Raw genomic sequence first — 25,071 nt, forward strand, 5'->3', positions numbered from 1 at the left:
TTTACATGCCTTCAGCACCAATTATACTGCCATGATGCTCACCTCTTGCCTCTCTGAGATGGAGCCAGCCCCAGATGAGTCCTCTCTCTCTGATGCCACAACAGACCTTGTTTACTTTCACTCAGCTGCTTGTTCCTCTAGAGTCCAGTTAGGCAGGATGGCTAGACAGCTTCAGGGAGGTGGCCAGAATCTCTAAATTTAGCTAGAAAAATGTTTTCTCTGTACACAGCAGAATTCTATGGAGAACCTCCAAATGCCCACAGCAATGAGCCATGAGGTGGTAACCTTCTGCCCAGTCTTTTCCAGGAGGCACCTATCCACTCTGCTGGAGGGGAGGCTGAGTGTAGGTGAGTTTGGATCATGCTTTGCTCAGGTAAGAATTCACAACGTCAAACACTGCAAGAAAAATCAGCCTCTCCAAGGCCCCATCACTACAAGGTCTTCCATACTCAGTGCTGGGCCAGCTTAGGATTCTCCTTCCAGTTTTGCTTTGAGTGATGGAAGTAAGAGACTGAATTTTAATCTTACAGACAGGCCTAAAAACAGGAAATAAATTGAAGAAGCCCTGAATGAGATTCATAACCTGAAAAAAGCCTCCACTAATTAAAAAATATAAGGTCCGTGAAGATGGTATAAAACATTGACCTCATTCCTGACCAACTCAAGAATAAGGGTTTCAGTTGTGATTCTAAGACCACCAGCTGATGGTTGCCTTCCAGATCTTAACAATTGCCAGCTGGAGGCTGTCCCGCACATAGAGGTTTGCCAAGTCTATCAGCTTCAGAAAAAGGTGGTCAGGTTATCTCAAGCCACCTATACCAGCTGCTTGAGCTTATGCAGCTGATTTTGCCTATTTAGCAAGTGTTTTCTGGCTCACTTCCACTGGCAGAACTCAGGAGACAGAAACATATGCAAAATGGGAATATCAAGCATCTGGGGAAGATAACATTTTCACCAGCACAGCTGCCAGCAAAGTGAACATGTGTCTGTTGCCCAGCTCTCCTTTCACAAAGAAAAATGCTGTCTCCCACAGGCTCATCTGCATACTATACAAGTATCTGCTCCCTCACTAAGTACCTTGGCCATAGTTAAGTTTGTCCATGGTGTAAATAAGCCCATGAAATGGCTTGTGTTACCATGGCCAAGGTAATGATTCCTTTATATATCAACAGCTAACTTGAGTATATTGCAGCATCAAGCACACTAACACTTTTATTGCAAGTTTTATTGCAAACAACACCTAGGAGAATATTCTGTATGACTTTTTAGCACGGCCAGTACTGCATACATGTTGGATAATAACAATGTGATTACCTCAAACTACTTCTTTCCTAAAGAACATAACACCTGGTTTGGTTCTTAAAGCTTAAAGTTGCTTCCACCCAGTAATTAAGTAAGTCATCAAGCAGCTGTCTCATACACAGCCAAAGCTATTGTTTACAAGCTGTCTGGGGCCCACTCTGAAGCACTGTGGAAGATCTGGAAGCCTCTCAGACGCAGCTAACCATGTCATCTACACCCTGCATCATGCAGAGGGAAGAACTACCACAATTGAAGGATGTTGGTTAAGACATAATTAGAATCCTAGAATTTAGAAATTCAAATCCCTAGAGCAGATCTTGAGTGTCATGTAAATCCCACCTGAGAATGCAAACTGTGTTCCAGAAAGAGCAGTGTCAGATGAAAGGGAAACACCACCCAGCACTTATAATGAATCTTTCTGGCCTGAAAATACCCTATTCCTATGCCTCCCAGGCACTGCTGGCTTCACCCAGCATGAAATCATCACTAACACTGCCTGTGTTTCACAGTAGTTTATTTTGCTCCAAGGTGCAATCAATTCTTTTTTTTATTCCAACTCACACATTCCTCCTAGTGATGTCTTTAGGCTCTCCTAGTCTCATGACATCAACAAGAAAGTCTCTTGCTCTCATTAGCCAACAAAGTTTTCAAACATCTGTGTCTGGGGAGGGAATTCCTTCTTGAGAACAGAAGAAGCCACTTCTCTCTCTGGCTGCTTCGCTATGACTTCTATCAAATCCCATTCAGCTTCCCTAGTAAATGCACTTCTGCCCATTCACCTCCTGCCTCCCCTCCAGCTCAGTACCTCATAGCTCGGAGCATCGTTCAGTTCCCTTTCCACCATTGCAAATTACACATTACAAATTCTACCAACAGAGAAAGATGAACACATTTGTGCTCTGTTTTTTCCATGCTTGGCTAAATACACCTCTGCCACTATTCCTAATGGTCTGAATTGCAGGAGGAACAGCAGGGGAAAAAAGTAACCATTCTTTCACCAAATTCCTCAGTATAATGATTCGTTCTTCTAATACATTTCCTGTGTTTTGAGAATTTTTCCATGTTTCAGGGGAAGGTAAATAAATCCCACAACCCACATGACTGTTCTATTTTTGACAGTTCTCAAGAATATCAGATCAATGGACAACATTGAGTACCATGAAAATACTGTGCAAAAGCCATGCTTCCTGGGAAAATGCATAGAGATAAAATGTTCCAGCTTGAAATGTATTTTGCCACTCTCCTGCTGGCTCTTTGCCTGCCTTCATGTGGGGAGAAAGGATAAGGTGTGAAGCCAGATCAAGCTTCCTCTTTTGTCTCCAACAGGACAAGCCACAACCAAAGAAAGACACTATGAATAAGTCCCGCATACAGATGCTTTTCAAGAAAGCAGGACAGGCAGTCCCAGAGGAAGGTGAGCTCATACTTAAGCTTGGCTGGCCAAATGCCCATTTTCCCCAGAAGTGTTACCAGTCCGAGGATATAGCTGTAGCTGAGTCATACAGACCTTCCCCACTTCCCAAAATTTTTCATCATTAGAGCTATCACTGAAGTAACAGAAAATCATTTATCCCATTTGTAAAAGCTACAAATAATGTGTTCCATCGCCCACAGTTAAACTCGAAGTTCATACAGAACTTTTAATCTTGCCCCTTCCACATGAGGTAATGTTCTGCTTACAGGAAGCAAGCTCCCAGAACTTGTCATGTTTGTCCAGTTTTCATTTGTAGCTATTTAATGCTAGTCCAACATCTGTATGTCACATTCTCTCTTTAAAAGCATAAGTGCTTTTCAAAGCATGCCATATGCCAGAGTTTTCTCAGTTAGGGCTAGTTACTGGAAGACATTTCTTCCTCTCCTTGTTCTTGGAATGCCATCTCTGTACGTGACCCAGGAAGGTGCTTACCACCATGCTCTGGCTACACTGCGGTAGATCATTGGAAAGCTGGTAATTACTAAGAGCATCCTAATATTCCAGTTAAAGGGACACGACTGTACAGTAAATATGTGCCACATCAGTCAGAAGCAACCTTACCAGCAAGAGAAAACAAGGGTTGAGAGTGTGTGTTCTGAAAGCACAGGTTATAACAGGAGTGGAGAAAACAAACAAACAAACAAAAAAAAAACCAACCCACAACAAAACAAATAAACAAACAAAACCCACCCAAATGCATGATTAAACATTTAGTAAATAACAAATTACCTCCTTCATCTGCCCCAACACTTCAGGCACCTTTTCTACTTCTAAATCAAGCCAGTGTCTCTGCATTCTGAAGAGAGCCTGTAGCTTCTGCTGCAGAAGACAGCACTGATCTTTTCTCTACCTTCCACTGTGCCCTCTCATAGGAGTGGGATGGCCTACAGCAAAACCTGTGGCATTTCTTCTAGCTATATCCAAACCAATATGCCTTTGACCCTTTGATTTCTGCTTACTGCATGATGGGGCTCTTTGTAATGCTTCAGGGATGAAGTCAACCTGGTGTACCCAAGGTTTTGTAATTGATAGTTTTACTATGCTTTTTAATCACCACATTCCTGGCCTCAGCATCTTTTACAGACAGCTGAAGAAACTGTTATAAAACTTGATATATTGTATTAGGAGGAATATTAAATTCACAGCTCCTTATAGGAACTGCTGGAGACAAGGCATATGCCCAGATGAACCATTTTTCTGCCTCAATCTGTTGATCCTTATGTTTGAAGAAGCAAACCGAGGATTCAGATATATAAAGCACCTAAACAGGTTATTGCAGCAGCAGGCACAATGGACGGTGTCCATAGGAGTGCTAGTGAACACAAAGACACTGGCTAAGTAGCTAAGATTTTTTTTTTAAAATATTCTATTGTGAGTGAATCAGTGATGACTCAAAATAAACAACCTTCTTGTCTCCCTGTGAAAAGTCAAGCACATGGCATCCAGAGCTGCCCCTAGAGAAATTCATGTGGGTGCTTCTTCCCAAGATTAGCAAGGCATTCTGTACCAGAGTGAAAAGGAGAGAAATTAAGGTGAAAAAGGAAAAAAAAATCTACATTTTTATTCGATATGTCTGCTACACCATCCCCATGCCCCTCACTTCAGAGATGAGGGAAACAAAATGTGAATGGGAATTACTACAGCATAGACTACTTCTCCTTCTAAATTATTACAATACTTTGGACAGGCACTTCTAATTACTTATTCCATCGGGTAGATCTTTCTGCTAACTCACTTGAGAGAACAAGAGTAAGTGCCTTCTGGCACTGCTTCCCCTTAGATCAAAAAGAGGAAGGCCCATCTCCAAGAAACCATTTTTTGTTTTTCAGGTGGTTACAAATGCCTCCAGTCCCTTAAATCCTTCCCAGCCTTGCAAAAATTGAAGTATTACCAAGTTTAAGATTGTAGTTTAAATTTGTCCCCTAGAGGGTGACTTCACTGGCAATGTGAACACTGATCAGCTGACCCACCCACTGATCAGCCACCAACTCCTAAGCCAAGCCCTCTTCCCAGTAACCCACTCATCCCATGCTGTTTTCAGCTTGCTTCCCTGCATGGGCACACTTTACACATCAAATTAGCTCAAGAGAAGGTATGTCAAGTGTGGATAACCCTGCAGGCAAAGCTCTTATGTTAATTGCTGCAAGGAGGCAGAGAGGTTGCAGCTGCCCCTTGGGACTCTGTGTGGAAAGGCATTTCAGAGCTCTTTACACATTGTGAGTTAATGACTGGTGATTTCATTTATCTTTATTCTGATAATAAATAACAACTCCAACTTAGCACTTGCAGCTCACCAGACTCCAACCCAATACTGCCTTTCTCCCCAGCAGAGCACAACTGTTCAGGTTTCATTCCTTTGTATTCTCCTGTAATTTTAATCAGGCTGAATACAAAAAAAACCATTAGTTTTAATAACCAATAACCATGCCTGTTATTCCAGTATTGGCAGTTTTTAATCAATCTGTATATGCAAAAGTTTCTTTCAAAAATTGAGCTGTCACCAGAAATCAAATCCAGCAATTCTACTCTGCTGACCTAAGTTTCATTACCAGAGAAATGATAATGGGGAGAGCCAAAAGCAGAGAATGGGAGCACTTGTAAAAAGCCTCACTAGCACAAATACACCACCAGCTGGGAAGTCAGCTCATCAGAAAAAAAGGGTCAAGTACTTTCAGGTTCTAGGAAATTATATTTAAATCAGGGTTTCACTGCAGGCAGAAACAGAGCAGCTGGAATCTCTGAATAGAGCTCCTATTAAATGTCTCTTATTAGTTGCCCAGTTAGTCATAGCTGGCCATTCCTCTGCTTAGGGGCTGCTGAACTCAAGGGCAGCCCATCAGGCTGTTGTAGCACTTGACAGAGCATTTCTACTTATTGTCACAAGGGGTAACTTACTCCTTCTTTATCCCTCTGCATCAAATATTCCCTTCTGCAGCTCCCTGTGCTGCAAAGGCAAGCGCCCCTGGGCCGGGCTGGGTGGAAGGTCGGGCTCAACCTCTCTGCTCCCCACATGGACGGCCCAGGGCCCCACGGCACGGCTCCACCAGGCCCAGGGGGATAACCTGGAGTCTGTTTCCCCTGACAGCTGTCTCCCTGCTGCTTGGTCATGGATCTCAGGCACACCTCGTGCCATGTGTGCCCTGGCTCAGGCTGGCCCAGGCGCAGCTGAGGTGACCCTGGCAAGTCCCTGCAGGATCAACATCATCCATCTTAACAAGTCACCCTTCACTCAACAGGCTTCACCTCTCTGACAGCCTTTTCACTTTATGGCTCCTGGTCTTTTTTCACAAGATGTGCCATCACAAGCGGGTTTCCATGTTGGTGTTTGAGGTGGCCCCTTGGAAACGCGCCGGGACTGTGGAGGACTTATTCGGTCTTCCCGCGGCCGCCAGGTGGCGCCAGGCAACAGCGCCGAGACCCCGCGCGCCCGGCGGGAACGCGCCCGGCGGGAACGCGCCCCGCGGGGAACGCGCCCGGCAGTGCCGCCTGGCGGCGGGGCGGGAACGCGCGTCGAGCCACCGAGGGGCGCTGGACACGCGGGGACACGGGGATCCCACGGGACACGGGGATCCAGAGACATAGGGACCCCTGGAGACACGCGGCCAAGGGCACCGGGAGCCGTGCACACAAGTGCGTGCTCTCGCACAAACACTCTCACGCGTGGGCACGCAGCAGCAGTGCGCACGCAAGCAGACAAGCACACACGTGTGCAGACAGAGGGACCCACGCACAGTCCGGGCTTTCCATGCCAATGCGGGTGTTCCAAGAAATAACAAGAGAACAAAAGAATTAGCAAAAGAACAAGAAAAGAACGAAAGAACAAAATAAAGAATTTTTTTAAATGCCCTCTTTCCTCACCACCACCGCTCCCCTCCCCCCCCATTCATATCCTTTTTTCTCGATATGGCAAAACAATCCATTTAGATGAAACTTTCCATTATTTGGTCTTGAGTATCAAAACAGTAAGTTACAAATTAAAGACTCAATCTGTCTCTGAGTTAGCACCACTAAAATGAACCTAATTAAACCAGGAAATCGTTGGTTGTGTGAATTATTTAAAAAAAACCCAACAGTTTGTTTTTCAAAATTTAGACATAGCACACAGTCATCTTCAAAGACAGCAGTCTGCTGTTTTGACAGCGCACTAGGAGTAGGTGATAAAATTATGCAGTGGACATAATTGGTTCCTCATTTTTATCTCATCCAGCCCAGCTCCCAGATTACATTTTTATGAACAAAGTTATCTCAATTTTCATGGAAAACCACACTCTTTTAAATTAAATATTTATAACTTTTTAAGTTCAGCATTGTTTAATTCAGATAAAAGGAGGAGACGTGGAGTCTAAATGAAATTCGGTTTAAAAGGACTAGAAGAAACTTCTTCTCAAAGCACCAGCATTTCAAAGCCAGTGCTGTTGAGACTTTCTCACTTGAGAATGAGGTGGTGGAATTCAGCACTGTCTTATTTGAAGATACGTAGATTTTGGAGCCAAATTCAGAACTAAGAGCACAATCATAAGTTATCATGTTTGAAAATTTCCATCCTGTTTCTTTTCATTGCTCTTCTTCCTGCACTAAAATGCTAAAAACCCCAAATGCTAAAAAAAATTCCAGCAACTTCATTTCTGTCAACAGACTGCAAAGAAACATCTTGATAATATTTCATATTATCTGACACGTCCTCGTTCTGGTATTATGGCTGTTGAAGACAAATTGTCAAACTCCTACACATTTTCAACATATTGGTTCTGATTTATTAAAGCAGTAATTTTGAAAGCTATTATAGAAGATTAAATTTTATTCAAATTCCTGTTCAGCACTGGGGAAATGGGGAAGCAGAATTTAGTACATTTCATACTATACACTACCCAGAGATTGTGTGCTTATGTAATTTTTAATTAATAGTAATAAATTGTTATTTATTTTGTAGTTGAACCATAAATATGCTTGTTGGCATTCCAGATATGAATATTTCAAGTTATACTGACTAGGCATGTGTGGTATGCTATGTTTTATTTTAGTTTTCCTTTTGCGGGCAAGTGTCATCTCTAGGAGAAATCTGCTATCTGATCAAAGTTGATATGAACTTCAAATGAGATTTTAGAATTATTTTTATGATACTGTCTTAAAGCTCCTACTCCCATCACGCCTGATTTACTTTGTTTGCAAGAGCACAAATACCTTATAAATCCTGTACATCAGGGATTATTAATTCCTTTTTTTCCTTTGCTTTTATCTGCCCACTTCCAGAATATGTCTTATGCATGCTTCCCCAGCTTAATAAATGTATTTAAAAAAGGTAGAGTTCAAAATGAAGGAGACATGAAGGATTTTGTGAGGAGCTGGAAATTACAGATTTTAATCTTTGTACTGTCTGAATACCCCTGGGTTTTCATGGGCAAGCTAGAACCTTTGCTTTCTGTAGCAGCTCCAGGGTGCCAGCCAATTTGAGCACTGCTTGCTCCCTTAGAGCACCGTGTGCAATTCACACATTATTTTGCAACCACCACATCATGAAGGACAAAATTATTCCCTAGGCGTGACTTGGCTCCCTTCCTCTAAGCCTTGTTACATACTGATAAGGGAACATCCTCTCTGTTTGGAACTTTGGTCATATTAAAAGTACCTTATATTAATAGTATCCTCATTAGCCTCTTATATGACTCAGAGAAACACTGCAAAATACTGTTCTCAGGAGAATGACAGCAAATGTGTTACTCAGGAAGCAAAAATGTGTCCTCCAAATACCACAAATGCTAAAGCTTCAAGCAATGGCAATTTGAACATGGAGTAAAACCCCACAGCCCATACTCCAGGAGGCAGAGCTGTTACTGCAGACCACAAGGAATGTAACACCACCACAGGGAAAGAAAATGCCTCCCTGGCTTGGTTTCCACCAGGTGTCAACTTTTATGGACCCTATTCCCGCTTAGCTACTTTTTAAAATGCTCACAAAGTTAGAATCAGGCTCACAGTCAAAAAGACAAAGTCACAGTAGCAGATGCTGTGCAAGTACTACTGATAAGAGATTTTACATGTGCCTCTCACCTGTAAAAAGCAGTGGAGAGTAGAAGATATAGTAAACATAGGATTTTCCCTCCCTGCATCATCCCAGACATACATATACTTGCTTAAGTGCAGCACTAAAAAAACTAGATTTTAGGGAGGGAATGTTTAGGGGGAGGAATGGTAATTGCAGAAACCTTTGGGAATTTAAAAAACTGACCTCAAAAGACAGTGAGCAGGGCAGTTCAGCTGGCTGCTGAAAGAATAAATAATACATCAGCAACTGAGACTGCTAGGAAGAATTGCTATTCAGCTGCATCCAGGAGAAGGAAAGTTATGCTGCCCCTAGGAGACAGAGCAGAGAACAGACTGAGCACTAAAAAGCAGAAAATCCTTATACTTCTTGCAGTTAATTATTTTCATATGCATTAACTCATTTTCAAATTTTTGTTGAGCATATGGAATATCTGGGTACAAGGCAGAGGGTAGTAAAAGGAACAAGACTCTCCTCATTGTTATGCTCTCAGAGTTGAGACTGGCTCTGTTTTTTCCTGTGAAGAAGGATAGTATTGGCAAAGACACATTAGCTTCTGTCCTACTCTCAGAAAATTCCTGGTGATGTGTTCTGGAGAAGGAAAAGAAAAAAGGGAAAAGGAACCATACAAAGCACTCAAGCTACTCAAATCCTTTTGGGCTCCAATGCCTCAAACATGAGATCTGAGAGCTGGAAATCTGGTCTTTCAATTGCATCAACTCTGACACCCAAATAGGGGCAATAAAGAAATTTCTATGCCAATGATATTAGCACAAAATAGCAAGTAATGCCAGTAACTCCACTAAAATCAAAACGAACAAACAACAAAAAAAAAAACCAAGCCCAAAAAACCCCACCCCACCAAAAGAAAAACACTGCACATGCACACACACACATCTGCTTTCTGTAGAAAGTCTCGATGCTTCATTACAAAGCTTCTGGCAGAGTGCTGAAAACTTCTTGGGTTTTCAATGAACCTTGGAGTTGTTAAGTTTAATGGTCTTCTAGTCATGTTTGGGACAGAAGTTTAGGTACTGTGGGAGTGGAACTTCCTAGAAGAAAGCTAAGACATTCAGGCAATTTCTATGGCTAGAGTTGGAAAGCATTTTTAAGGCATCACCTTTTATATTCTGGCACCCACACCAGAAGCTGGATGTTTACATCCCACTCCTGACCCTTTGCTGCCGGCAAGGATTTCTGCAACTTTGCTTCACATTGATGTATCCACAGAGAGTGCCAAGGATGTTGATAGTTTGGCACCTAGTCACATTCTATGTCTGACAGGTTAAACCAGAGGGAGTAAATCACTGTCATGTCTCAAAGCACACTTCTTTTTTTCCTTTTCTGTTTCCCATGTCTATTTTGACAGCAAATGAATTATTCTGCCTATTCTGCACTCAGCCTAACAGGATGCACTGTATGAAAAAGTTACAGCCTGTCCCAAACCTAAAAATAATTTGCTGGGTATCATTTTACTCCTCTTGACTAGCCAATGTGTTTGTCTCCAATCATTAAATAAGGCAGAAGCAGTAAGTATTTTTGCTAACATTTAAAAAGTTCATGGAATCCAAGGAGCTTTAGCTATCCTTTCAATATGACTGGTTTGTTTTTTAAAATGTTAATTTATCACATATCCCAGATGGAGACAAGCTTATCAGTTAAGAGTTGGAAACTTACTCCCTTATCAAAATGTTTCAAGGACAGAAAACAAAGCAACGCTGTAGGATGCAGTAGAAAGAGCAAGGAGAATTCAGGCAGAGTGACAGTAAGTCAAAATGGAATTTGGCAACCACACTAGAGCTCAACAGCAATTCAAACTTACTGATCCCAAATTTCACTTTACGTCTTCTGCAAAATATATTAAATATGAGCAATGTCAACAACAATAACATGATTAATTAAAATAATTCAACACTCAAAGTGATACAAGATCAAACTTCAGAAAGAAGGGTGGAAAATCACAGAATTTCAGGATATTCTGAGTTGGAAGGGACACACAAGGATCAAGTCCAGCTCTTAAGTGAATAGCCCACACAGGAATCAAACCTACAACCACAACAGTGCTAATATTCATTTTCATTCAAAACTAGGTTGCATAAGGTCTTGAGCAACCTGGTCTAGTGGGAGGGGAGGTGGAACTAAATGACCTTTAAGATCTATTCCAACCCCTTAACATTCTGCGATTCTACAATAAAACCTAAAGGCCCACATGTAACAATATATTGTCTCCAATACTTTATTTTCATTTTATTTTTTTGCTTCTGAAAATCAGAGAGTAAAACAAATAGGTGTTACGCAATTAATTAATCCCTCATATACATTCATTTACCAGGATTGTGTATACTAAACCATCTTGTCTTAGGACACAGAGGGCTGTGTGCAAGTTTAAAATCTTTAACTATTATTATCTGATAACAAGCCCCAAACCTGCAACATCTAAGTTTATTTAAACTGAAAGGATGACAAACATGAAAGCCAAGCACTCCCACTCTTTTCCGCCTTTCCTTCATTGTAACACCAGTCAAAAGGGTCTTGGACTCTCCATAAAATGTTTGGCAAACAAAAGTCCTGTTAATTGACAAGCTATTGCTTTTACTGCTTCCTACTACAATTTGTGGGAATCTTTTAGACCCAAATCAATTCTGCACACAAGCGTTCCCATGAGATGCCACACACATTCCCATTTGAAGCCACTTACAAGAAGTGCTACAGCCTCTCTCATAAAACTTTTGTCTTCACTGGGCACTTCTGGAACCACGTGCAACCCTTTCATCCCCTGATGGACAACAGATTCTTTTTTCACTTGTTTGTTTTCTTATTTTAACCAGGTTCTTTGTTTTCAGCCATCTTACTGCTTTGTTTTTACTCCAAGATAGATACTTGCCTTTGCAAGGAGTTACAGCAGAGATGTTTGCAGTCCTCATTGCATCCCAATGCCAAATAAAATAGTCCCCTCATCAGAAGCTGCCTGTTAACAGTTCTCCTTTATTGCTAAAGCTCAGTGTAGTTAATTCTTCTTCGTCAGTAAGAATAATCAATCTTAGCTTATTAATTAGGAAAAGTTTAACAGGGGACAGACACCTGACAGCATAAGCTCTGTTCCTTTTCTGTCAGGAACTACAGCAATCTGCACTCATGGTATAAGCCCTTACTATCACCATTTAAAAGTGGCCAGCCTGCATTATTGTTTTCTTTGTGTGCTTTAGGAATGTAAAATCCACCCTGCTTTATGTATTTATTTCCTTTAAATGACAAGAAGTCCTGGACACTTTTTCTCTGTACTGCAATACCCCACTCAGGAGTATTGTTAATCAGCATTCATTTGGTACCCAAGAAGCTTTAAGTCCTTCATGGCTTCTAGTATCACTTAATTCATTTATTATCACAATACCATCTTTGATAAGACTGGAAAGACAGTCTGTTTAAACAAGAGCTTTATAAGGTTAGAGCACCTTCCTGTAATTCCTCAGCATTTCTACCCTCCTAACAGGAAAAATTCCCCACAGAAATCTGCTAAAGCAGGTTTTCATCTTTCTTCACATTCTTTTTCCACATTTTTTTCCTCTCAGGGACAGAATACATGTCCTTAGAATGTAAAGTACAACAGGCACTCATCTTTTACTGCTGCCCATACATGCCATCTCAGAAATAGTAACTGGATAGTGCTACCTATATAAAACGTTGGACAAGGATGAACAGCTGGAGGCAGACTCCTCTGACTGCAGAGCCAGAGGAAGAGGGACCATGCTGAAACATGGAAGGCAAATTTGAACTGAACCCTGAAGAGTAGGAGGGGCAAGAAAAAAGGCTCCAAGGAAGGAAGGGATATGAGAAAGAGGCTGTGTGTCCTGAGCCCTAGACATTCAGGGTGCTGCTCAATCCCTCTATTCCCTTGGGAATGCACCCAAACAGGACACAGTCTCTCACTGCATAGAAAGACTCATTTAATCCTCACCATAATTAAAAGTATGATGAAGTGTTTCTGCAGCTTGAGCTGGGAACACACTCTGAGGAGGTGAGCTAGGAAGCTCTGCAGCTAGGAGAGATGTAGGATGAAAGCCAGATATCCACAGAGGGAGGAAATGAGACCTTGACACAGAAAAATGGTTCTCAAATTCTAGGATCTGAAGTGCTTATGAATAAAAATTATTTGCACTGAATAACTCCACTGAAATATGCCCACTTGCACTCCTATGCCATAGTTTACTTCTATTTCAGAAAAACTGTGAATAGTTTTTATTTTGAACTTGGCTTCTTGACTCCTATTTAAATAATTTTTAACATTTTCTCAGAGATGTGTTTTTTGAGAGAAATCAGAAAAAAAGATTTCAAATGGCTATGCATGTTGATAAAAGAAAAAACACACTGTTTTTAACCTTTTCTTTCTAAATGCCCAAATTTTTTTAAACACTGTTTTAAAAAGAGTGTAAACACTACTTCCCAAATAAAAGGAATTTAATATTTTAGACACAGCCCAGGTAGCGTACAATCCCCATGAAAGTAGGTATACTTTTGGAAGCCTGAAGAAAATCAGCTAAAGAAAATATAAATAACAGGAGAATGCCTATGTCTCCATGCTGCATTATTTTTCTTGCTGAAGTTCAGCACATACCAAGTCCTTGCTCTTCCACACCCACCTCCACAACCACATTTTCACCTACCTGCAGGACTGTTTTTTTATTAGGCCACTGGCAGAACCAAACTCTCTAGCTTTGCAAAAAATCTGCAGAAAAAAAATATGGGGTGTTCCCAGAAAGACAGTGACCAAACCTCCACATTCCATTTCTGAGCACTCCCTGGTCTCCATTTATCCACACACAAACCAACCACTTTACTAATGTCACTACCTTTGAAGATGTGAACACCGCTCCTACCAAAAGACCAACTCTTTGCTTTTCCACTCCTCATACAGCTCCTTGTCTCTTGTTTCTTGGCCCCAGAGCAAAGGCAGACAGTGTCTGCTGCAGTTTGGAGCTGGATCAAAGCAGCCAAAGTACATGGAAATTTGGGAAGATCAGCATTTGGCACTGCACTAAGGATGGAAATTTGAATTTGAATTATCCTCAGCCTTCACTAAGGATACATTTAATTGTTCATTCCCCTGGGTTTCCCAGTAAACTGCCGTACCTCCCCCACTCCCTTTTGTGGTGGGAATGTATTCCAGCAGCTCCCAATTCTAGTTAAAGCCAAGTCTTTAAGGCAGTATCAGGGTACTTAATCACCCAGCTGGGTGGATCCTCCAGGGGCAGGATGAGTTTTGGATATCTTCAGCCCTCTCTGAGACCACGAGCTGGGTAGGCTCCCCCTCTAGTTAGTGGAGGAAGATAAGCATCTGCAGAGAGTAATTCATCCCACCTCTCTTTCTCTGAATTAACTGAAGAGGACTCCAGATAAGTAGCTCAGATCAGACACATTACTTCTGAATAGCTGTAACTAGACAAGATTGATTCCACCCTCAGCATCCAAAACACTTACATATGTAATCTCTTACCACAGTTGAAACGTCTGTTACTCATTCATTTAGAAACAGATTTTGCTGATGTGATTTTCTTTTCTTTGTGCAAAACTTTTATTATTCAGTATTTGTATCCTAGCCCTCAGGATTTCTTGCATGCACACACCCACAAGTGCACCTGCAGACCAGTAGCTGGGCACGTCTTGAAACTCTCTGAGCATTGGTTTAAAAGCCCCCGATGATGCAAAGGAGATTGAGCAGAGACTCCTTTTGGACTCAGCTCTCCAACAGCCTTCAATTCCCGTACTCTGCTTCCAGATATTTGGGGTTTATTTGTTCCAAATAATTTTGGAAGAGCAGCTAAGAAGAGACAGCATTGCTTTTGTGAAGCGGCGCTGTCTGGGGACAAAACACACATAACTACCCTGCTGATGTTCATTCCCAGGACATGTCCCTTTGCAGGACAGGCAGACAGCGCAACCTTTCCCACTCCCAGCTCTCAACCACCCTAGCAATGTCATAGCCCAGCCTCCATTTCCCAAGGAGGTCCGCTTCCCTTCTCCCCACCGGGGTGTGGAGCAAGGCCGGCCCGGGGCTGCGGCGTCTCTGCAGGGCTGTGCGCTCCCCGCGTGGCAGTGCCTCGCACGGCCGCATGCCTCGCATGCCGGAACACGCAGCGCCCATGCTCTGGGTAACAGCGCTCACAGGAGTCAAAGAGGCTACTTATGAGTTTGGATACTACCACCTAAAGATAAGCTTCTCCATGGTTACCACTCTCACGCAAGGTCACTTTCCTGCCAAATCTCCTCTCCTCCCTCCCTGCCCCTCCACTATTTTTTTTTCCCAAACGTGCTACATCAAAGGAGAAAATGAAAACATTTACGATAATCACAGTCTGACTATTTTAATGCAGACTGTAGGAAAGAAAACATGCAAGCCAAGTGCTCTTACTGTGCAAGCAGAAACACACTCTCGACCTCATAAAAGTAGTATCTGAGAAACAACACTTGATTAAAGAAGCCAGTCCTTCATTTAAGTAGGTGCTTAAGGTAGGGAAAACAGCCAGGGTTCCTCTAGAACAGGCCACTGGCCTATCACGAAAAGCAGGAACAGGCCAGACAGATGAATTATTGCGAGACAGCTGGGTTTCAGCTGGGGTGTGAGGAGATCCCTATTATTCCGTCCACCTTTCCTACACAAATGCCTCTCCCCAGAGAAACTGAGTCATTAAAAGCCAGCTCGTTCTCTCCTGACAGGCAATATGCATTGAGTGAGAGGTGATACATTCTCATTTTCAGCAAGAAATCTCAGTCGCCCCAAGGAGCAGCTCACTTAGGAAAGCAGTAATGGAATACAGGGCCTTTCATCTCTGCCTTGGCGCTGCAAGCACAGCCTGGCTCGGTAACAACCCAAAAGTTATTAGTTAATGGCTTGTTTTGCTGACCTTCATGAAATGAGTTTGATGGGTTAGGTGTGGTTTTCAGTAGACTATAGATAGACACCACAAGTGGTATTAAGCAGGAACCATAATAATGAGTTGAGCACCCGGCAGGTAAGGACCGAGTGAATTGCCCAGGTGTAGTCATGCCATTGCTTTCTCTGTCCTTCAGGGCCATGGAACACATAGGAAGCCCTGCAACTGGCCAGCCTGCTCCATCAAGATGGGGACCTCCAACTCCCAAGATCCCAGCTTTGCCCTCATTTACACAAACAATGTGTTTAAAACAAATAAATAAACAACAGACATTTCACATTCTTTGGGAGCTCAGTAGTATCTAGTAGGCATCATTTGGAGCTGATAATACCACAAACCTGAACTACCAAAGTGCTGACCCAAAATATGTTCCCACAGTCCAGATCTGAAGATGTGTACTTACTTCTGGGTGCATCATTTTGCAACAATAAAAACACTTTATTTAAGTAATTCCTCATTTTAATACATTTACTGAGTGCAGATCAAACCTACTTTTCTCCAGTAAAACAAACCATGGCCATCCCTCTTTACTTTCTTCCTGTTCAATGGCATCTTGTAGTCCTAAGTTTGAGCTACCCCTGGGACAGTGATGGCCTGTGGAGCCCAGAATCATCTATCAGTTGAAGAGCTTGCTCCCAAGAAAATGCAGAATTCACCCTGAAGTGAGAGTAGCTGGAATCCTTATACATGCATCCTCAAAATGCCTTAGCAATACCTTAGTAGTTTGTGCTATTTCCTATGCCAAGTTTCCACAAAAGACTGAAATCCCTGAAATCTAACATGGGTTGAAGAGTTCCCTCCATCTGGTAAAGCCTGCACAAATTACACCACATCACACACAAGCCTGTTTGCATCACTAGATAGGTATCTTCAAATAAGATAAATTATCCACCAACTGCTTAGATAAGAGATTCACTGAGGGTCGTTGCCTAAAGGGAATGGATGCAAAGCAGGCAGCAAACTGCTATCACAGATCTGAGGATGCCCCCTCTATTTACTTCAAATTTAAATCACATAGGAATTAGCATAGACTCCAGGTCTGGGGGAAACTGCAAGAGGGTAAAAAAGGCTCTGCAGAGAGAGAGAAGGGAGGTCTGCTGTGGCTTACACATAGATGACACTTCTTTAGCTGTCAGAAAGATTCAGACTGAGAGCTGGACATTTTATACAGATGTCATTAACATCCAAAACAATCATGCTGTCTTTCTTGGAAGGCATGGTTAAGTGGATTTAAACTTCTTACTCTCAATAGTTTATGTCCTTCAGCTGAGATTGGTAACTTTTAAGGTCAGACCTTCAGCTGTGACCCTTTATTTCTTTACACTGCTATCCCCAGACGTTTCCCACCTCAAACGCTTCTCTCAGCACAGAAGCTTTTGATAGTCAGAGAACAAAGGAATGGTGATCAAGGATATGTTGGCACACCAGTAACTGGGCAATAGGCAATATCTGTACAGTACTTATGAAACAGCAAAGCAGAACCCAAAAAGACTCAAGCATGTCTCCACAGACTTCTCAATCCTACAGACTTGTCTTCCCCTGAGGAACATAAACTAAGGAAAGCAAGAGTGAAAAGATACTGCTTTACAGCTGAAGCTGAAGTGAGAGGGGGACTCACCAAGTGCAGAGGGAATTCTCAGCCTGAGACTGAAGGCATTTAGCAGAGCAGGAGCCCAGGGCATATGTCACTGTGACAAGTATGATGGCATGTTTTCATTATCAAAGGATTAAAACTTTTTTTTTTTTAATTACCTGAGCACCCTAATCTCTGCAGGAGCAATGATGACTTAGTGTAAATTAATTTTGCAGATTACCAGGTTTTTTCCCCACAGAACAAGTTCAAGTACTCTGCAGCAGCTTCATTAAATGTGTGTATATGTGTAAAGATACGTTAATTTTTGAAGTCTATCTTTCTCTCCTCCTTTTATTTAAATTTTATTTTAATGATGCATGAGAACTGTATCTGGTACTGACTAATGTCTTGGCATTCTACTGAAATGTAAAGCCTTACATATTCTGCTGATAACTGGCCCACAAATTGCAACAAAAGCAGTGATTTGAACTTTGTGTTTTATTCGTCTCACAGATTACAGGAAAGAAGCCAAAGTTATCTGCCCCAACTCATACAGCATTATCTTTTAACTTAATGAAAGTGAAAAAGAAGCCTGCACTCATTACTCAAAGGATGCGATTACTACTTCCTCTCTATATTGTTGTTAGTCACGAATAAAATCCAGGATATGACCATCAAGCATCAAGCCAAAAATCCACCTGGGACAGCTTCAGGAGGCAACCTTCATTCTTTCACTCAGTAATTCAGAGCAAAGGCCCTTGTTGCATATAGCTGAAAGGAATCCTTGGAAAAGTTTGGCTTTAGGAAATATCTAATAAATGCTGATCAACAGATGAAGGCCAAAAATATTTTTGTCTCCTCCTGCATGATTCTATCACAAAAAAGGCACCACTAATTCAACACATCAGCCCCCTCCCAAATAATCTGCTCCATTTGCATACAGTGTAAGGTCACAGAAAAGATTATAAACTCAAAATGTGAGTGATACAATGTATTCATGCCATAAATTCTTCAATAGAAACATGAATTCCAAGAGAAGAAAGCATAATAGTGTTGGATTACTTATACTTTTTGCTTTGTTATGGCAATAATGTGCCTTTCGAAGCTCATACAGGGAGATACAATGCCAAAAGGCAAATACTTACAATACAAGAGCACTTGGTACATTTATTTCCTTCAGGCCTGAATTCTTCTCCTTCATTGTAAAGTCTCCCTTCAAATACACAACCTGGAAAACAGCATTTGAATAAGTTTAGTTCAAGATAGAACACCCCACTGTACAACAATATGAAAAGTAAATCATACCATATTCTCCAATACAGAATCATGGAATTGTTTCAGCTGGAAAAGACTTCCAAGATATCAAGTCCAACCTCTAACTGATTACTATCTAGTGAAGTAGACCATTGCACATCCAGTCATTTCTTGAACACCTTCAGGATAGTGACTCCAACACACTGGGCAGCCCATTAGAGGGTTAACAACCCTTTCCATGCTGAATTCCTCCTGATGCCATCAGGGGAGACTGAACCTCTCCTGGCTCTGCTTGAGGACATGCTTGTGTCCTCATATTCTGTGACTGGTTGCCTTGGAGAAGAAACCAATCCCCACTTTACTACAGCCTCCTTTCAGGAAGTTGAAGAGAGACAATCACTTCAGAACAAAAACAAATCACTTCAAAATCCTGAACAAATCCTTGAGGAACCATAAATGTCTTTTGGGGGGCAAGGGGGGTGCGGGGTGGGGGGGGAAGAAAACATTCATCTATAGCAGATAAATTTTCAAAAATGAAGTCAAGGGTAGGCTAAGCCTCCTTTTAGAGGTGCCTTAAAAACAGTTTTTTAGGCTGTTTGCTTTTTAATAGTTCATTCTTAGTCCCTGAGTTTATATTAGGTGTTAGCAGGTATTATAACTAATCAAAATATAATAAATCCATTACATCACAACTGGAGCAGTGCTTACCTTCAAAATCTCTGATAAAATCAAATTAACCTAAAAAATCATGGTAATTTGCCACTGTGCTTCACAAAGGTAACCCATTCTCACTCTCCTTCAAAAAGTTAATCTCCTTTTTTACAATTACTCTTATCCTTCCCTTCCTAACAAAATCATGGTCATCAATCATGCAAACCCACCTTATAGACCTTTGAAAAAATGACATTAACACACTTGTGAATATTAGCACAGGCTATTGCCTATGCATCCCCTGGTCTGCATGTCCTCTACTAAAACATCTTGTGCCATTTTGTGCATTGTGAGTCACCAGCCCACATTTTTAGTAACTTCTCAAGTATAACAGGGAAGTTAGAGGCAGCGTCCCAGGTGATGATGGACATCATTAGAAATATAGTTGCACATGCAGAACAGCATCTTTGCCATGAAATCTCACCTGGACACACAGGACAACACATTCCCCTGAGTTTGGAAGGGTTTTTGCAATGAACAACACACTGTACTTCTGATTCTACTATCACTCCTTCCTGGAAAAGAAGCAGATTAGACACATTCATTGTTAGGGTTGTTTTAATAAATAAAAAAAATCACAAATACTGTCAGTAGAATTAAAGCCCAGCACATGCTGCAAAGCACTGGGTTTCAAAACTTCTTTTCTTTCTGTACTGTTGCTGGTATCAGGATTCAGGTTAATCCACAGTCAAAAGACCCACTTCAGTCCCCCGACTCCAGATATGGGATTTGCCTTAAAATGCATCAGGTAAAAAAAAAAAAAAAAAAAAAAAAAAAAACAAGCATCCTCTTAGGGAAAGGAATCCTGCCTTATCAGGAATCCTTAACCTCCATAATCTGCCATGCAGCACTGGTAAAAACAGGCCAGACACAAGGCATTCTCCTCCCACTCCTACTGGGGGAAAACAGACTTAGAAAGCAGATAAAAGGATTTTTTTCTGTAGAGGGGAGACACTTATCTTTGATATTTTGCATGATAAGTATTAGTAAATTAACATTTCCCATACTTATTTGAGAAGTCAAGAGTCCTGAACAAACTGGGTGTGAGGGTCTATGCATAAAGGCTGCTACCTTTTTTTTTCTGCTTATAGCTGTTTGATACAAGGCAAAATTGTTTTTTAAATGGATCTAGGGTAAACAGGATCACCCAGTTTGCACTAAGACACTGAAACAGGCAATAAAAAATTGACCATTTCATGCAACATATGTAAATTCATGGAGTGAGTTTCTTTTCATTAAGTGCAAGGATACAGAATACTGGTCCAGCTTCAGTCATCTCAGCATACCTATTTTCAAAAATTAGTTGGTTTCACAGAGCAGAAGTATTACAGAAAAAGAGAAAAAAAACCCCTTGAAACTCTCTTCTCTTAGTAGAAGCTCTTCATACTCTCTAATCTCCTCTTTCCAGATGCCATTCTTAGTAGCTGCCTGAATATTACCATTAAAACCAGATCAAATTTTCAGCAAAATGGCAGACCTATTTACAGACATAAGCTAAAATTGGCTACATAATTACTTGGTTTGAGCCTGACAAGTGACAATCTTGAAAATGTTATGGTTGCAGATAGCCAAGCTACCAAAAATACCGCTGTGTTAACAGTGCAGGAGCCCAGGAAAAAGTATTTGGTTGTGGGTTTTTCTTAAAGAAAAGTAAAACCCATGGACACAGAAGTGTCCAATTCCTCAAATAATTTGCATCTCACAAAAGGCTGAAAATGCTGAAGAAAAGAGGACTTCAAGGTCAAGACAGCAGGAAATGGCATGGCTATGTACCTTTCCTTCAGCAAAGTTTAGGTATTGGGGTACTCAAGTAATTTAAAACCTATACTTCTGAATATTTGGTTATAGCTGACTGCATCTGAGTGGATTTAAATTACTTTAAATGCAAAGTCCATTTTGTGCCTTGGGAATAAAATATGTCAGGTTATTTGTATTGGATAATGAAGGCTCAGGATTTCCTGGGAAAAGCTTACAACTCAATTAGCATGATTTTTATGGCATCCTTACCTGGCACTGATATGTAACACAGGGATTGCTGGGGAGGTGCCATTTCATGGAGCTGTTGTACATGTTTCCTCCAAAACTGCAATCTAGAAGATGACAGAGAAGCCCATCAGTTCAGCTGAACAAAATCTTGTGGGAGGCTCTTGCTGAGGATCAGAGGGCAGCATCTTAAATGCAACTCATCCTCACCCGTGGGTTAACAGAAGAGGTAGAACTAAGAGCTGGATGAAAAAGAAGGAATCGTGTCCTGGGAGGACAGGCAGCATTGCCCCAGACACCTGCTGCTGATGCCCAACTGGCCAAACTCCTTACTAACTCTGACAGGTCAAGACAAACCAAAATCAGTGGCAATTCACTTAAAAATGGATTTCAGCACTTACTCTGCAGTCCACTCAGGAATTACGCAAGCACTGGAATGGGGAAAGGGAGGAAATAAGGTTAAAGAAGAGCTGGCAGCATTCATCAACTAGCTTGCCCATGTTATCTTCATCCATTAACCTAAGCCCTTGGGAGACCTCATCAGCAAGCACCACTCAGCATGGATGAGCTGACACTGGCAGAGCTACCTCTGCTTTATGACTTTTCATATTCATGATAGGAGGGATCACCAGCCACATGAACTAAAAACCATCAGGTTGTTGTGTGTGTGTGGTGAATCTCCTTGGGGAGACATTTTGGACTCTCAGAGAGTTTGGCTTTATTGATATTTGTGTGCTATATGACAATTTTGTTAACAGAAAACAGGTTTGTTTGCCCATGTCCTAGATCAACCCACATTTGTTTTGTGGAAAATGAATTTTCATGGAGCCATTTGGAAAAAAGCAAACACCAAAACAAACATAAATGTTTACATTTTTGATTACACATTCCTACTAGTTTCCCTTCTTTTTGGTTTTCTCTTTTGCCATTTTCTGCCATTTTGCAAAAAAAAAAGAAAACCAAAAAAGAACACAAAGAAAATAATAAAATAACTTACCAGAGAAGCAAAATCAGAAAATACTTAAAAAGTAGAAATATAATATTTGTTTTAAAAGAGTTAATTTATTAATACAAATTGTTTCAACTAAAAAATAATTATTTGGAGACCTAGAGTGGTTCTGAGAAAAATTTTGGAAATAACACATATCCCATTTTCTGTGGGAAAAACGCCCATTTTCTATTTATTGCTTTTGATATATTTTATTCAAAATTAGCTTGATCAAAGAGCCCATGAAACAAACAGGAGTCTTGCCAAAGACTTTGAAATGCAGACATGTGCATAGAGCTACAGAATCACAGAACTACAGTCAGTCTGTCAAAAAATGCCCACAGCACCATTCTGTTTTCATATGCAATTACTCTTAAGTCTTTATGTGCTGTGTAGGGTGCACTGTCCTGCTTTGGAATAAGTTTTATGTCCTTCTGAAAATAAAGGCAATTTATCAGCCCTACACCAGCAAATCTTTGAGCCCACTGTAAAAGAAAACTCAAGAGTCACAGCTCTCAGGTACTCAGGAACTTAAAATTTCCTTAAAATCATTTTGAATTCAACACAAAATTTTAAGGAACCATGATATATAAAGATCATTTGTAAATGTGTTAACTGCCTCCATTTAAGTTCTTAAACAATAGAAGACTTCAGGATTTGCAGTAATCAGAAATTCTTTTTCCAGGCTAAATACAGAGCAACATGAGAGAAATGTGTAGATGTGGCCATTTCACTTACCTAAGCTGAAACAGGTCTATCTTGAAAAGCGATGATCAATAATCTCCAAGTTTGCTCTGATAATTTCATCTTTGACAAACATTGAAAGGCACAAAGTATACCTCTGAGTCTTATACTTTTAAGCATCAAAGCCCCTATGAAATTATTTTGAATAATAAAGAAATGTTCAGATTCTCAGTGTATTAAATACAGTTCTCTGACCTCTCATATATCCAGGACAACACATCAAGAGAGGAGTGTGAAGCCCTATACTCCTCTTACGCATTTTGAAATTCCATTCTGAAAAACACTGAGTTAATCTTGCAGCACAGTCTGACTGCTCACCAAAAACCCTGATAAATGATGTGTCTATTCAATGTGTTTAACATCCCCAAGTTGCTGAAGCCTAGGTCATACTGGTCCCATTTTGAGAAACAGTTTAAAAGTGTGCAGGACACTCAACATGGTATGAACTGTGTTGTTAAATACCTGTGTGTGTATTTCACCAGAATCAAGAATAAAGGGCTAGGTTGGAAAATAGCAATAGCAAAATACCTTACATATTTGCTCAGCAATTATGTTCTTTAATGTAAAATGCTTCCTCTATAAGAAAGCTAATGACCCTGGGCTAATCAGCATGTACAGATGTGCATACTAAAGTGAAATTTTCAGCTCAAGGATTAGTCTGGTCGACAAAGCATGAAGGTGGTGCACTCATGCAGTCAGCACTGCTCTTTCTTGAAGTGCATATCCTAGCTATGCTGCAAAATCCTCTGCCCTGCAGCATCAGCCATTGTCCCCATGGAAAGCAGCAAGGGAATGGCACCCTAGAAGTAACCATGATAAGTAGATTCTGCAAGCACCTAAAGGGAAGTTTTAAAATGGGCACCAGAATGGAAAAGACTGCAGAAGCATTGGAGCTACTAAGACTGCTCTCGAGCTTTGGTATGGGCCAGAGGGTTGAATGAGGGAGATAGAGCAGCACCCATCCAACACCAGTGTGAGGTGTGTTGGAAGCTGGATTTCAGCAGATGGTCAACAGAAGGAGCCTCATGAAAGAGAATTAGCTAGTATAACAAGCAGCCTTGGGAAGAGATGGGGGAAGGCTGAATGTCAGGCTAAACTGTAAAGGGTAAGAAAGGAGTGTTTTACAATCTCTGGGTGATGCTTTTCTCTGACCATAGGTGAGCCACTCTGCCCTTTGGACACCCCAGAGCTACATCCACTACTCACTCTTCAAAAGGAAAAAGAAACAAAGCCCATATACCAGCTAGTTTTTCTGAACTTCACGTTCAATGTTCAAATCTCTCAGCTGACACCTGCAAACATATAGCCAGACTTTCCTAGTTCCCCTACTCATAGCATGGAAATTTCTGAGCCTCAGCTAAATTTATCTGAGTGAAACTTGCTTCATTCTGTGTGCCAACTCAGTCAAGCCATTCTGGCTCATCCATGGTTAAAGGTTGAACATATTTGGCCTGGAAAGTAGAAGTCAATGAATATTTTTTGTTTAAAGGCATCAGCAAAGTCCTTGATATCAATTTCTACAACAGAGTAAGACAGAAAATACTTGAAGTTCCTGAAAACCTTTTAAAGCATTTTTTTCCCCCAAAAGCCCTTTGGAAATACTAGTACATTAACTTACTTTCTCCATCCACCATTCAAAGGAAGAGCAGGAGAAAATAATAAGTCAAGAAAGACCAGAGCTTAGGACTATCACTTAAATGCTATCTTCTTACTTCTGCCTGAACACCTACTTAAAAGAAAACTTTTAAAGGGTTACAGAGGAAGTTTTCAAGAAGGGAACCCAAAAAGCCTAAGAACTCTCTGTGGAGTATGTGAAAGATTTGGCATTAATAAGTAAATTTGATCCTGACCCATATACCCATAAGGAAAACCTTTAGGATTCCACATATGGAAGGAAGTTAAGTATTAGTGGTCTACATAAATTTTAAAAATGCTAAAGTGATTCATATCAGTCAAGGAGTGTGTCCTAATTTTTCAGTCTTTCCTACTCCTTTCTTTAAAAATAGCTGGTGTTTTATTAATGTAAAATATTAACTTCCAGTTAGTTGCAGGTTTTGTTGCCATTACCTCCTT

The 25,071-nt window shown here is 41.0% G+C and overlaps 1 protein-coding gene across 3 annotated transcripts in view; it reads right to left on the bottom strand.

The window, feature by feature from the left end:
• BMPER (BMP binding endothelial regulator) overlaps positions 1–25,071 on the bottom strand; it is a 148,259-nt gene that overhangs the window by 91,079 nt on the left and 32,109 nt on the right. For all 3 annotated transcript variants that reach the window (XM_056484184.1, XM_056484183.1, XM_056484185.1), the window contains exons 4-6: positions 21,291–21,373; positions 19,708–19,798; positions 18,464–18,546 (exon numbers count right to left, since the gene is read on the bottom strand). In XM_056484184.1, the coding sequence (XP_056340159.1) occupies positions 18,464–18,546; positions 19,708–19,798; positions 21,291–21,373 (257 nt within the window). The remainder of the gene's footprint in view (positions 1–18,463; positions 18,547–19,707; positions 19,799–21,290; positions 21,374–25,071) is intronic.

The sequence above is a fragment of the Oenanthe melanoleuca genome, chromosome 2 (assembly GCF_029582105.1).
Source record: "Oenanthe melanoleuca isolate GR-GAL-2019-014 chromosome 2, OMel1.0, whole genome shotgun sequence".
In the NCBI taxonomy this organism is placed as follows: Eukaryota; Metazoa; Chordata; class Aves; order Passeriformes; family Muscicapidae; genus Oenanthe; species Oenanthe melanoleuca.